The sequence below is a fragment of the Apodemus sylvaticus genome, chromosome 10 (genome assembly GCF_947179515.1).
Source record: "Apodemus sylvaticus chromosome 10, mApoSyl1.1, whole genome shotgun sequence".
NCBI classification, from domain to species: domain Eukaryota; kingdom Metazoa; phylum Chordata; class Mammalia; order Rodentia; family Muridae; genus Apodemus; species Apodemus sylvaticus.
This window is the reverse complement of record NC_067481.1, coordinates 22,916,546-22,930,880: the sequence shown is the minus strand read 5'-3', so window position 1 is coordinate 22,930,880 and position 14,335 is coordinate 22,916,546. Positions and strand designations below refer to the sequence as shown.

The following is a 14,335-nucleotide window of genomic DNA, read 5'->3' as shown; positions in this document are numbered from 1 at the left end:
AATGGAGGTTTGGCCAAGTATAGGCCACAGTCTGCATAGGATGTGAAGCTCTTGGAGAATGATGGAACCTTTAAGAGGTGGATCCTTTGAGTGGGTTCTCTGACACTGAGTGAAATACACACACACACACACACACACACACACCTGTACCTTTCTACCCTTAAGAAGTCAAGCCATGTGTTGGGTTAATAACAATCAAAATTATTAATAATTGTAATGGAAATTCCCACTTTACAGTGTTTCCATGAACACAAAGTTCCATGCTTTTCTTGACAAGTGTGTAAAGTAGGTGGAGTCATTGGGTGAGTTCTCTGAAATACATACACACACACTCTCACCTGTACCTTTCTACCCTCAAGAAACCAAGACATGTGTTGGGTTAATAATAATCAAGTGCAAGTCACTCACCTGTTCTTCAAACATTTTAAATGTGCCTCCCCCACTTTTCATAGCACCCCAAGACTGAGAACTTCTGTTTTTCCATGTATTTTGTGATGACAATGAAACACCAGGAGATGGGGGTTTTTTAAAGGCATTTGGACGTGTTTGGGGATCTATAGAACACATTTATTTACAATATTAAGATGCATCTGAAAAAAGGTATCATGACTTGTGGATCATGTAAGGTTTGTTCATAACCACAGTACCCGTTTATCGTAGATGTTTTCTCTTCTCAAAGCATGCACACAGCTTTCTGTCTGGAGGAGGGCTGCATTTCTTTAATGCTCCATTTGTGAACAACAAACCTGTCTGCTTGAGGATCAGTTTGACTGCTGTCCTCAAGCAATGAGCATCTGGGAATAGAGTAGACAACTTAGATAATTAAAAGCAAACAAACTATATGATGGCATCAATTTACATCAATTATGATCCATTATGGTCTTTAGAGTAGCTTGACAAAAAATTAGTTTGGAATGTACCCATTGAGAAGCCTGTACATATAGGACAACCTTGAAGAATGCCATTGACTTGAATATACACATTCTTTATGTTTTATGGTAGAGTCTTGTATATAATCATAGTGAGAACCTGGTTCTAATAACCAAATGTGATATTAAGCAAGTTCCTAAAGCGACCTTGTCTGTAAAATGGACTTAATATCTAGCAGTGCTATAAGCAGTCATTAAGATAACATCCTACTATTTCACCTAATTCATAGTAGTTGCTCAATAGGTAAGAGCTGTGTTGGTTTCTTGTTGCTGTTGTTATAAATTACTGTACCTGGTCTTTGGCTACTTTGTGGGTTCTTCTTTCTTCCATCTTTCTTCACCCCTTTTCTTCCATCCTTTCAACCCCCCTAACACTAGGATGGAGAAAAAGAATAGAGGAGAAAGGGGGTCATATTTTCTTGGGACTACTTCCTGCTGATTAGGGGTATTGAGTTCCTTGGGACAAGTTTGATCTTCGCCATCAGGATATCTAATTTCTTCTCGTTGTTGTTTCTTCTTTGTACACAACTGCTTAACCAACAGCAACCAACCACAACCAACAACCCACCATGCCTCTCGGGCATATATCCTCTGATATATTCCGAAATAACACACAATCGTAGAAAATATCTACAGCTGGCAAAATCACACCTCTGCTAGAGCAAGAGGCAAATTATAGTCAGCTGTTTCAGACAATCTGGAGCAGCCCCCTATCCCACAGCTGGGCTTAAAATGAAAACATATTCTCATAATATTTTTGTGTTTTCTAAAGGAACCAAAACCCCAAAATTGTCACTACAAATCACCACAAAGTTAATGACTTAAAACAACTCAAATTTTTTCCTTAAAATTCCACAAGTTAGATAGTCCAAAATTGATCTCAAATCAGAGTTTTATGCTGTGCTAAAATCAAGAAATCACGTAGCATTTTACATATTAACCATGGAAACCCCTAAAAACTGGTGGGTAAACTCAGTGGTAAAGGTGCTTGCTGCCAAGCCTGCCATCCTGGGACTCACATGGTGGAAGGAAAGAAACAACTCCTGTAGATTGTCCTCTGATTTCTTACATACATGCTTGGCCCAGGAGCACCCGTTCCACACACAGATACACAAAACACATCAATTATTTTTCATTTTTTAAAGGATCCAAGTCCAAAACATCAGAATCAGAACTATAAAACATGTAGAAGAAAACAGAGAGGGAAATCTTTGCAAATCTGGATTTGACACCAAAAGCTCAAGCAGCCAAAAGAAAAATTGAACAAACTTCCTCCAAACTAAAACTGTGTATCAGAAACTCAGTCAACAGCCAGGAGAGAGAGCTCAGCAATTAGGTTACTTGCTGCTCTTGCAGAGGACCCAGGTTCAGTCCCCAGCACTACATGATGGCTTACAACCCTCTGTACTTCCAGAGCCAGGGAATCCAATGCCCTTTTCTGGTTCCATGGACATTGCACACATATGATGCATTTACATGTGTGCATGCAAACACCCACACACATAAATCAAATAAATTTTAAAAATAAATACAGAACTCCTTCAAGAAAACAAACACGGTCTAGAGATTAAATTTGGTCATCAAGTACTTGCCTAACATGTATAAGGGCCTGAGCTCAGGGTCCAAGCCCCGAAAAGGGAGAGTGAACAAACCAAGGAGTTCAGAAACTGGGGGAAAATATCTATAGATCATATATCTGGTGGGAAATAAGGTCCAGAATTTATTTTAATCTCCTTCAACCAAACAAGAGAAACATCTTTTAAATGGTTAAAAGTCTTCAACTGGCAATTCTCCAAAGGAGGTATAGAAACCGCCATTAAAAGGGAAGCTCAGGGTTCTTTGTCTTCAGGAACATGGAAATGGAAACTGCAATGGAGCGCCACTTTACACCCATTCTGGAGACTATTGCTTCAAACAAACAGAAAATAACTAGCGTTGATGAGCTTATTGGGACCCTGTACATTTCTGATGAGAATTTTAGATGGTGCAGATACTGTGGCAAAGAGCCAGTTTGAATTACTTGATCATGTCAGGTCACAAGACCATGATTCACAAACACAGGTTGTGAAGGGTCCTAGGGGAAGGGTCCTCTGGGGGTTTATAAAGTCAACGCTTGCCATTTCTGTGGCTCTTCCTTACAGTTAAAGGAAGGTGCCCTTTCTTGATAAATGTTGTTCTCCTCAGCCCCAAGCTTGTTGTTTCTTTCAATATTCAGATTTTTGTTTCCAGCACCAACTGTTCAGGAGCTGAGGTTTTGTGTCTTAGGGTAGTAGGACTTCTTGCCAGTCCAACTTTATGCCTTTTAAAAAGTTGTGAATGATTTGTGATTGGGAGTTGCCTGAAACTCTCTCTCCTTGCTGTACTACCCAGCATCTACAGAGTAGGAATTCATTAGGAATTGGTTATATTGCTACGAGAAGCCCATGAAGAAAGAGTTTGTGGATCTTCTCCATCGACAACTGAAACTCAAGGCTAATAATGAAAATATACATAAAATAGAGAAATATATCCTGGGTATGGCAGGGAAAGGCAGGGGGTTCCTTCATAGAGAACCCCTGAGGTTATCTGAACCACAATAACCCAGAATCTTAGAGTGCTAGATCCAAAGTTCCTACTGAGATGTTTTTTTAATGTTTCCATAGCCTCTTTGCAGTCCCTAGCTCATGCTTCCTAAATCAGGCTTGGATATCAACAGCTCTGGGAGAAGCCACATCATGAGAGAAATACAGAGTTGATGAAAGGCATTGCAGCAGCATCACCCTCCTTCCTTCCTAACAACTAGCTGCTCTGCGTCACCCATGGGTCCAGGGTGTTGGGCTAGCCATCTGCCCATCTAGAGTCAAGCCATCATAAAACCTGACTTTCAAGTGGCTTTTTATAGAATCCTCAAGTGGTGAGTAGTCGGCAAGAAATAAATACCAGTGAGAAAGGCATCTGCTTTTGCCAGGAAAAAAAAAAATGTTTATTGGGAGATTACAAGGGAGGGCCACTGGCACTTCAGAGTCCTCTGGGCAGGCCAATGAAGAGTCGGATGCTTCTGAAGGCAAGGCAAGCAGGGCATGGTCTGAAGGAGGGTGCAGTGACTGAAGAGACTGTCATCCCAGGACTGCTCTGGCCATTCAGTTTGTGGTTTTATGCCTGGTTTTCTGGGACCAGAACCAGGTCAGTGATCTGGAGTGCTAAGCCCTGTGTCCTTGCTCTGTTGATATCCCCCCAGGTTCTAGCGTACAAAGGAGTTGCATGGCCCACAGCGGGGACGCGGGACACAAGGTGTGCAAGGGGCAGGGGGTGGGCAGGGAGCACAGGGATTGGAGACGCAGGGCCCAATGGGCTTGCCGCACGCATTGCTTGTGGCACAGGGGTTGCAAGGGAGCCTAGAAACAAAAGACAATAGAATAGAGAGTTGAGATAAGGCACACCACATATCAGAGTCCCCAAGAGTAGAAATCCTGTTAGGACTTGTCCTGGCCTAGAACAGAGAATGCCCAGTTCCCTTCTATTGCAATAGCTTTAAATCACTAAAACTCTATTACAGACATACGTCTTTATTACAGACAGCCCAAATGAATACGCTCCTAGCTATTAACCTTGAGTCTGTTACAGTCTTTTCCAAGCCCTGTTTTCTTACACAGAGAACTGGAACAATACTGTTCCAGCCTACCTAAAGTCAATAACACAAGCAGATAAGATAATGTCTATCTTAAGCTCTCTGTACAATGAAGTATTGTAAAAAGACAGCTCACATGATAGCATAGTGTTACCATAGTGCAATACAAAGAGTAGCTGTGAAATTTCACTCTATACACAAAACAACTACGCTAACAAACCATTTGATGTTTTGAATGGTGGCCGTTGTGTGTTTTCTAAGCTCTGTTTGAGCATGTCTGGTGGGAAGGTGTGATTTCTTTTCTATGGTAGGCAATCTCTGAGTGGTCCCCTTGAGTCTTCTCCAACATTGGAAGCTCTCATCAAACCCTTCCAGCCAGCAACTCACTTGCAGTCCTCGCTCTCCAGCAGGCCCCGGTACGTGTTGATCTCACACTCCAGCCGGGCCCGGATGTCCAGCAGCACCTGGTACTCCTGGTTCTGGCGCTCCAGGTCAGCCCGGATCTCACCAAGCTGGGACTCCACGTTGGTGATCAGGCACTGCACCTGGGACAGCTGGGAGCTGTAGCGAGCCTCACTCTCTGTCAGGGTGTTTTCCAGAGAGTTTCTCTGTGGGGGAGAAGACAAAGGCTGTCACAGAGCTGTTCCCTCTGAAGGTTCCTGCATGGCCTTCCAAAGAAGTCACAGGCTTCAAGAGCTGAGAGAGAGAGAGAGAGAGAGAGAGAGAGAGAGAGAGAGAGAGAGACCCGAGGACACCCCAGTGGCTCTGCCTCCCAACTCCACACTGCTCAGCACACTACACACCAGGTTGTGCTGGGCCTGCAGCTCGATCTCCAGGGCGTTGACTGTGCGCCTCAGCTCGATGATCTCGGCCTGGCAGGACTGCAGCTGCTCTGAGCTGGACACCACCTGCTTGTTCAGCTCCTCTGTCTGCAGTGGGCAAGGGGAGGGACAGGATCAGACCCTGCCTTACAGTTCTGGGGACTGAGTTCCTGAGAGGCCATGGGCTCAGATGCCCACCTGTGTGGTGAACCACTCCTCCACTTCGCGGCGGTTGGTTTCCACCAGGGCCTCGTACTGACACCTGGTCTCATTGAGCACACGGTTCAGGTCCACAGTGGGAGCAGCGTCCACCTCCACGTTGAGGCGGTCTCCAAGCTGGCAGCGCAGGGTGTTGACTTCCTGTGGATGCATAAATTTAGAGTTACTATCTTAAATGAGTCTCAGAGATAACCCTGTCTATTGAAGCCCTCCTAAGTCTATTTCCTCAGAAATGAAACTTCAAGTGAAGCAGTCCATTACACCTGTTCAAGGCAAATAATCTCCATCTGGGTCAACTCCCAACTCCTTCCTCGCCATCAACATGCCATAACACCTGTCTTCCAAGAGAAATCCCAAGGGTTTGCTTAGCTACCGCTGAAAGAAGGGCTAATAAACACATTTCCCAGACTGGAAAACTGTCTGTGAGACCCTCAAAATGTGAAAAGATGGCTGGACTAGTTCAGACTGTACATCAAATAATCTTACTACAAGAAAGAAAGAAAGAAAGAAAGAAAGAAAGAAAGAAAGAAAGAAAGAAAGAAAGAAAGAAAGAAAGAAAGAAAGAAAGAAAGAAAGAAAGAAAGAAAGAAAGAAAGAAAGAAAGAAAGAAAGAAAGAAAGAAAGAAAGAAAGAAAGAAGAGAATGGAAGGAAGGAAGGAAGGAAGGAAGGAAGGAAGGAAGGAAGGAAGGAAGGAAGGAAGGAAGGAAGGAAGGAAGGAAGGAAATAGTGAGAGAGAGAGAGAGAGAGAGAGAGAGAGAGAGAGAGAGAGAGAGAGAGAGAGATCAGGTCTAGCACCTCCCAGGAGAAGCCATTCATTCTCAAAACTTTGGAAAAATGGAGACAACATTCGCCTGCCCTGACTTATTGATCTTAGCAGGAGGACAATCACATCACTAATACAGCAAGTCTAGAACCCTACAGCTTGGTGGCCAATTGCCAACAAGTGGAGCTGTGTGGGGAACACCGCATGGGTCTTTGACACGAAGCATATCCTATCGTAAAACATGGACAAATTCTGCTCTACTTAACTCGCATCAGGTCTTGGTGGCTCCAAAAGGTGTCCATAAAGACGCCCTGCGATTCACCTTTACACCTTTAGTCCTGTTTCTCCCCATCCCAAAGCCCAAGGCTGTTAGTTTCTTTGGTTCCTCTCACCTCCTCATGGTTCCTCTTGAGGCACAGCAGCTCCTCCTTCAGGGACTCCACCTGTGCCTCCAGGTCAGACTTGCAGAGGGTCAGCTCGTCCAGGATCCTTCTCAGGCCATTGATGTCTGACTCTACTAGTTGCCGCAGAGACAGCTCTGTCTCATACCTGAAAAAGGAGAGGGTCAGGGGAGCAACGTGTGGGACTTTAAGAAGCAGAACAATAAGCCTTGTTAGACACCATCTGCCTTGCTTTCCTACTTCCTGCAGTGAATCGACCCAGGAGACAGGGAGTTCTGGATGCTCCATCAAAACCCAACATCGTTCCTTTCCATGTTCCTGATTCCTTTTGCTTTGGCAGATAACATTTTGTCTGCTCTGTGGAAATCCCCTTCTTTAACTGGAGGTTAAGCCAGAGAAAAGGATGCTAGTGTGGACACCGAACAACTCACTTGGTCCTGAAGTCGTCTGCAGCCAGCTTGGCATTATCTATCTGTACCACCAACCTGGCGTTCTCTGATTTGCTGCACAGGATCTGAGGAAGGAGAGACCGCAAGAATTAATGAGCGTAAAAACTAAATAGGAAATCATCAACTGCTTTAAAAATTAGCTTGCAGAGTCATTTGGGGAGGACAGAGGAGGAAAAGCAAGGACACTTCTCTATCCCAAGCTGAGAACTTTAGCAAGTTGCCATTACTTAGACATAACAAGAAAGCCTCTCACCTTCTGCTGCAGCTCCTCAATGGTCTTGAAGTAGGCCTGGTAGGCAGGGCACACCAGGGGGTCCTGCTGCTGGTTCCTCTCCTGGATCCTGCATTCCAACTCTGCATTCTCTCTCTCCAGCTGCCTCACCTTCTCCAGGTAGGAGGCCAGGCGGTCATTCAGGAACTGCATGGTCTCTTTCTCATTGCCATTGAAGGAGCCCTCACAGAACCAATTGCAGTTGCCCACATTGGCGGGGATGTTGCAGGCTCCGGGCAGGGTGCAGCCATGGCAGCTGGGGGGCACGCAGGGCCTGGAGGAGCAGCTGGTGCGGCAGCTCAAGGCGGGCAGGCAGCAGTTGTATGGCATGGTGCTGGAGGGAGTGAGGTGCCTGGCTGAAGACGCGGTGTGAATCCTCCAAGCCTCAGAGCTCTGGGTCTCCTTCCCTTGGTGAGAATTTATAAGCCTTCTACAGAGGGTGTGGACACAGTACGTAACATCTTTTTTCTTTGTACTTCTTCACTGGTTTTCTGACGCCCTCTCCTTCAGTCTGTCATTTGCTTCCCTCAGAAGAGTCCCTGGTCCCATAAAACTCTTTACTTGAGCTTCTTGCTAAGTCAGGACTCTTCTTCAGCCATTACACCCATGAAATCAGAGTTTTGCGGTAGACCTTCAAAGAGGCCACACTGTCCAGCCCTGGTCAGTTGGGTGTTGGTCCATCCAGTGACATTCTTTTGTGTTACAAGATCCTGAAGACCCGTAATCAACCTAATGCCCTAGCCTGCCTGGCATTTCCAGAGAGAGAGACAGAGACAGTGAGACAGATTGGTTGGAGAAAGAAGATATCTTCAGTTACAGCCATCAGCTCTTGCTCCTTCTGATGAGAGTAAACTCTCTGAATGCTGTATTGTAACCTTCCAGGCCTGATCTGAACCTTGGCTATGAAGGTTGGAGAGTCTTCTGTGGTTTACAGGACAGCATAGTGGCCTCTCTTATCACTTAAGAGAATGGTAGCAGCTTTGATGATAGCCTTGAGAACAGAGATTCTGGTAGAAGAGGCAGGTTTTAAAGAGTTGTGGCTGTTAGCTGATAGATGGGAGTCGATTCATTTAAGCTGTCTAGGAGAAGAACTGTGGAGGAAATAAGGATGTGTTCATCAATTTTTTTCCATGAGGCATCCATCCAAACAGAATGAATGGGCTCATTAGGAAAGTCAAGAAGTAACCCCAAGGGGGTAAAAATATAGACAGGTCTGTGATAGGTAGAGCACTTGCCTACTATATAAAATGTCTTGGGTTCAATCCCCAGCAAGGCTAGAGATAGCCCAAAGAGGTCTCCACTAGCAAAAAAAAAAAAAAATCACTTTGTATTAAACATGAAACAAATTGGTTTTATAGTCTGTAACATATCCATGTTAGCTTTAACATTAAAAATCGCTTTGAAATGTCCAGTTCAACTTTCTAGCCTTCTGTCCAGTTCTCTTAGTTCAAGGCATGTAGACTCAGTGCTCTGCTCCGGGCATCCAAACTCCAGCTTGGCTGTGCATACAGATGTTCTAAGGACCAAAGGTTCAAACATATGAAAGGGGGGCTACATTAGATCATTGAATCCAAGGGCTTAGATGCTAGGGAAGATTATATTGAGATACCCTGCAAGCACAGATTTTTTTGGGGGGGGCAGGGGTGCCAAGCTAGAAATGGGTGGTGGTGGAAGAGACCAGAAGATCTAAGGATGAGGTGGCCCAAACTTGGGATGTATAAAGGTTAGGTAATTATAGGCACTACCAGATACTACCACCTGCACCCCAGCACGTCACCCCAGCTCCTGTGGCTTTGGCTCACAGCCAAAGCGTCTGCTTTACTGACACCTTATTGGAGTCCCTCACCACAGTGAGCTTTCATGGTCGTCCTTATGTGGCTGGAGGCTCCGATAAAAGGTCCCGTGTCTGTAGTCTCCAAGACCATTATCCCTCACTTACTATAAAACCATTCAGATTTCTAAAGACCCAGAGCGCTACAAAGTAGCCTTGGACTTGTAATAAAATCAAATTTTCTTTGTTTTTTTTCCCAAGACTATTAAAATGGGAGAAATAGGCGGGTCTGGAGACAGGTACCACCCAGACTTCCCAGAAGGACCTCAGGCCGGCAGTTGGCAGGGAGCTTCTGTAACCTTCTGGGTTTAGGATGATATTCAAGGTGACTGCACCAGAGATGAGAAGCCATGACTAAAGACCAGCATGAGCCTCTGACTTCCCGATGCCTGTCAGACTGCTCCAAAGCACTGGCTTTCCAGCAAAGGGCTGCTTTCTCAATCTGCCTTCTTCTCCATCCAAGGAAGCCTTTCTCTGAGCACAGGATGAATGCTTGCAGCATCCTCCAACCCCTTTGGTCCTATCTGTGGATTGCCCAGTGTAGCCCCATGGAGGACTTCATCAAAGAGAGAATGTTTAGGTGTTCTATAGAAGATTTGCAGGTGTGGTCAGCCAGAAGGACAAAAGTAAGATCCTATCAGTACAGAGAGATCAAAGACATGGAGCCAGATGGAGACCAGGAGGACTCCATACAGCAAGAGAAGAAACCAAAGAAAGCAACAAGAAGGAAACCAGAAAGGGATTCCCAGAACTCTGCAGAGCCACATGAGTCAGACAGAGCTAGCCCACTTTTAAATGGGCTAACCTGGAGAGTGCGAAGCTGAGAAGGTAACCGAGATGTACAAAATTGATGGCCAGAAAAACAGGCTTCCCTGCTGAGTGTCCTGTAAGGGGTAAACGGAGACCAGCCCTGCAAGACCTGCAGACACAGGACCACAGCTTCCGAGGCTTGACCCACGGTGTCCAGAGCAGAGCATCTTCTCCATTATCTGGTCCAGATTTGTTTGTAGCTGAAATGCACTGTTGTTTGCATCCAGATGATATAAAACTCCAAGAGCAGCAATAGCGTTTGTTCCTGACCAAGTACAGAGAACTGGGAGATGAGACAGGGAAGGAATGGGGAGAGTCAGTCGTACGATGCCATCTGTTCCTGACCGAATACAAAGTGTGGGAGATAAAAGAGGGGAAGAGCAAGGATCTTCGGACGTGCACTGGCTTCAGATGTTGGGCAAACATCAGTCACATTGAAGGTGTGGGAGGACCTATCACCTCTGTCACCGGAAACCTACTCCTGGAGATATCGGAGATATCCGGTTTCCCCACTGACTGTCCTGCAGAAGGTGACATGGACAATTCATCAGGATGGAGTGCTCAGGCAGACTGGCTGGTGAGTAAGCACAAAACTGACATCCTATGTCTCTTGCTAGTGTTTCAACTAGCTGGAGTAGATTTGCCTCTTGAAAAATAAGAGAAATGAGACCCCAAGCACAAACATGCCTGTGACTCACTCGGGCTAGCAGGAGATTTAAGTGCTTTCTTGATTTCCTAATTGGACTACTTGCGTGCTTTCATCCTCCCTAAAAAGAAACTGAGGTCTTCATGGACCTTCAAACCTGCCTTTCTTTATCTGGTTCGATTTAGTTCAAAATACATTCCCTAGGCATTAGAAGAGAACCTAATTGAAACAGAAGACTCACAGGTGGTAAGGCATTTCCTGTTTATGCATAAGTCAGGCCAATCAGCCCTAATTTGGGCCCCAAAAGTAAATAAGAAAAAGGCAAATAGAAGTAATGAAATCAGTTATTTTAAAAGGATAAGGCGATATTTGGAAATGTATTTGTACTTCATATAGTTTTAAAATCACACATATGATATTAGGGGCAGCAGACTTCTTATGACTGTCCACTGTGTGTGTGCCACAGTCCTAGGGGCAGAGTCATGGTAGGTGTGGAGTTTGGTGTGTTCTTGTCCCTCCTGGAGCTCTCAGGCAGACATAATGGCATAAAGTTGAGCAAGTCAGTAAAATATCCTTCCTTTACCAACCTTTACCCATTTCTCCCCCAGCCTGTCCCTTCCTTTATATTACAAATTTGGACCATTTCAATCCAGTTCATGGCTCTTCATCTTGGGTGGAGGGATGGAACACTTTCTGATGAGCATCTCTCTCTCTCTCTCTCTCTCTCTCTCTCTCTCTCTCTCTCTCTCTCTCTCTCCCTCTCTCTCTCTCTCTCCCTCCCTCCCTCCCTTCCTCCCTCCCTCCATCCTCTCTTCCTTCCCCCGTGTGTGTGTATGCATATGTGTGTGCATATGTGTGCCCACACACATGCCCATCCATGTACAGAGACCAGAGGAGGACATGAGGTGTCTCATTGAGTCAACAGTCCTGTTCTATCACTCTCTGCCTCATTCCCTTTAGTCAGAGCTTCTCACTGAACCCAGAGCCAGGATGGCAGTCAGCAAGCCCTGATGATCATCCCGTGATGCTTTTGCATTCTACACACACATACACGTGATCACCCATCGCTTATTAGGGGAATTCACAGGGATTTGAACTCAGGTCTTCATGCTTGCATGACTACCCACCCGACCATCTCCAAGCCCTATCTGCTAATGTTTCAAATATCCATTTGTACACCACTTTGGAACTGATCTCATTAGAATTCTGATGACCTTAAGGATATTTTCTAGTAGTTGGTTACTTTTTAGCTGGGTCCCATTGCTGTGGAGTTCACAGGGAAGGGTGTTCCGGCGATGGCCATGCATGGGTCCTGAGCCTTCCTCATGGGTATGTTTTTAAAGGGGGAGGAGGGTTTGGGCAGGCACAATGTGAGAAATGGTTCCAGGAGTGTGGCACAGAGAAGAGAAAAGGGGAAATGTGGATTTTATCCATTTAAAGAGGAAGTCGAAAACAGGAACCCAAGTGGTAGAGGGAAGTGGTAGGTGGTGTGTGAACCTGCTGATGATGGACACACACCACACTGCCCTCTTCACACCAGATCTCATGGGTGTGGAGGCTTGAGTGCCTACTTTTACCCCGTCTTCTGTGAACCTAGAAGGAGACTCTTCTCCTCTTTCAGCCTGGGCTCTTCCCCAAGGATGGTGATGCTTACTTCTACTCTCTCCTTTCAAACTGATAATCAAGACTCTGTAAACGGTAAAAAGCAGTGAACACAGATGAGGGTTTCAGACCAGGTCTCTTCTTTCCTGCTGTAATTTTTGGTTATGGCAGCTGGGGTGGGTTGGGATATGGATCAAGCTTCTTCATCAAAATCCTAGTCATCAAAATTGTACTCAGGTTTCAAGCTGCATGGAGATACTATGGAGAACACTCTGGGGTCCTCAACTCAGAATGATTCCTGTAACAGCAGCATCTTCCTTTCCCCCAACGCAATGGCTCTCAACCTGTGGGTTGCAACCCCTTTGGGGGTCAAATGACCCTTTCCCAAGGGTTACCTAAGACCATCGGAAAACACAAATGATGCACAACAGCAGCAAAATTACAGTTATGAAGTAGCAAAGAACACTTTTATGGTGAGGGGCCAGCACAACATGAGGAACTGTGTTAAGGGGTCAAAATGTTAGGAGGTTGAGAACGGCTGCTCTAAGGAAAAGAACAAAAGGATAATATAATCATGGTTCTCTTCATCCTCCTGACGAAGCCTGAGACCTGGCTTCTGAAAGCACAGTGCAAGGTGCTAGGGGCAGACTGGCCTGGTTCTGAATCTTGTATTCTTCATTCAATAGCCATGAGATCTTTAATGTGTTAAAGCCTTGTCACCTCATCTTTAAAGTGGAAAATGGCAATATTTGTGAGATTACTTAAGAATTAAGTAGGATTATGTACATAGACTTATCTACAATTTAGATCAGCGTGTAGCTCATAGTACGCGTTCAATACACCTACCTGCTGACGTGGAAGAGGAGGTAAAGGATAATTCACCATCATGATCAGGATCCCAGTGCTGGTAAAGAGAGGATGTTGTGTTTCCAGGGAATCTCTTCACACACACACACACACACACACACACACTCTCATACACACACACACACACACACACACACTCTCATACACACACACACTCCAGGTATAGTAATCCCTGGACCCAGCATTTCATCCCAAGAAGCCAAACCACTTGGCACGCAACCTCCTCACACCTAATTGTCTCATCATAAGTGACAGTGACACTGGATATGAACTTAGGAAGCGCAGGTCAATCCCCTGGAGGCCCCACTGACTCACTTCACGCCACCAGAAGAATCCCTCAGCCACCGTGTGACTCACCCTCCCTCCTCTCTTCCTTAAATGGAAAGACTGATGCTTACTCTGCTGCTGTGGTGCAAAAGTAAGACGGTTTATTTTGTCAGGCAGCTTTGAACTTGTTGGATGAAAGGAGCTATTTAAGCACAGAGGAGGAGGGAAGCTGGCTGAGTCCAGTGCTTGCTATAGTAAGATTTGCGCTTTCTTGTTATGACTACCGTTGGTGAGAGCCTTGGGCATGGGTTACCTGTGCAGCACTCCACTGCATAGAGAAAAGAGCAGAGGTACTGTGGAGAGGAGTGTGTGACAGCCTCTGACCTTCCCTGAGCATCCCATAGTAAAGGTCTCAAGTCCTCACGACCAAATCAGAGCCCACATGGACAGTTGCCAGTTGACACGAGGAGTCTTAGGTTGAGAAGAATTACAGGCAGAGAAGCCACATTCTGACTTGATCTCCCTCCCTTTACCACTGAGGCTTGAGACTATGGCCACTTCTGTACCCAAGCTCCCCACCAGGATAGGGGCTGGATTGAACCACCGGCAGCTGTCCTTGGATGCCTCACAGCCAGCTACTGTAATTTGTAGAGTTTACAGAGCAGAAGGGTGGGGAGCAAAGCCTACTCAAGCACTTGTGGTTTCGCTAGTGAGTAAGAACCAGGAAGCAGGGTTCAGAGAGGGTAGGAGCCAGAAGACTGACTCCCCCCATCACCCCACACCCAGCCCCTTCAAATGCCTGGATGCCTTCCTCAGAGGTTATAAGACTTCCTTTTAAATAGCTCCAGAGA

At 45.7% G+C, this 14,335-nt stretch overlaps 1 protein-coding gene across 1 annotated transcript; it reads right to left on the bottom strand.

Moving 5' to 3' along the window:
* Positions 1 to 3,939: 3,939 nt before the first annotated feature.
* On the bottom strand, positions 3,940 to 8,308 carry LOC127695012 (keratin, type I cuticular Ha1). The gene is made up of 7 exons (XM_052196866.1): positions 7,444 to 8,308; positions 7,173 to 7,255; positions 6,733 to 6,889; positions 5,556 to 5,717; positions 5,340 to 5,465; positions 4,924 to 5,144; positions 3,940 to 4,303 (listed from the first exon to the last, which is right to left on the bottom strand). Exons 1-7 carry the CDS (start codon positions 7,789 to 7,791, stop codon positions 4,150 to 4,152), a joined length of 1,251 nt encoding a protein of 416 aa, XP_052052826.1. The 5' UTR covers positions 7,792 to 8,308; the 3' UTR covers positions 3,940 to 4,149.
* Positions 8,309 to 14,335: the final 6,027 nt, after the last annotated feature.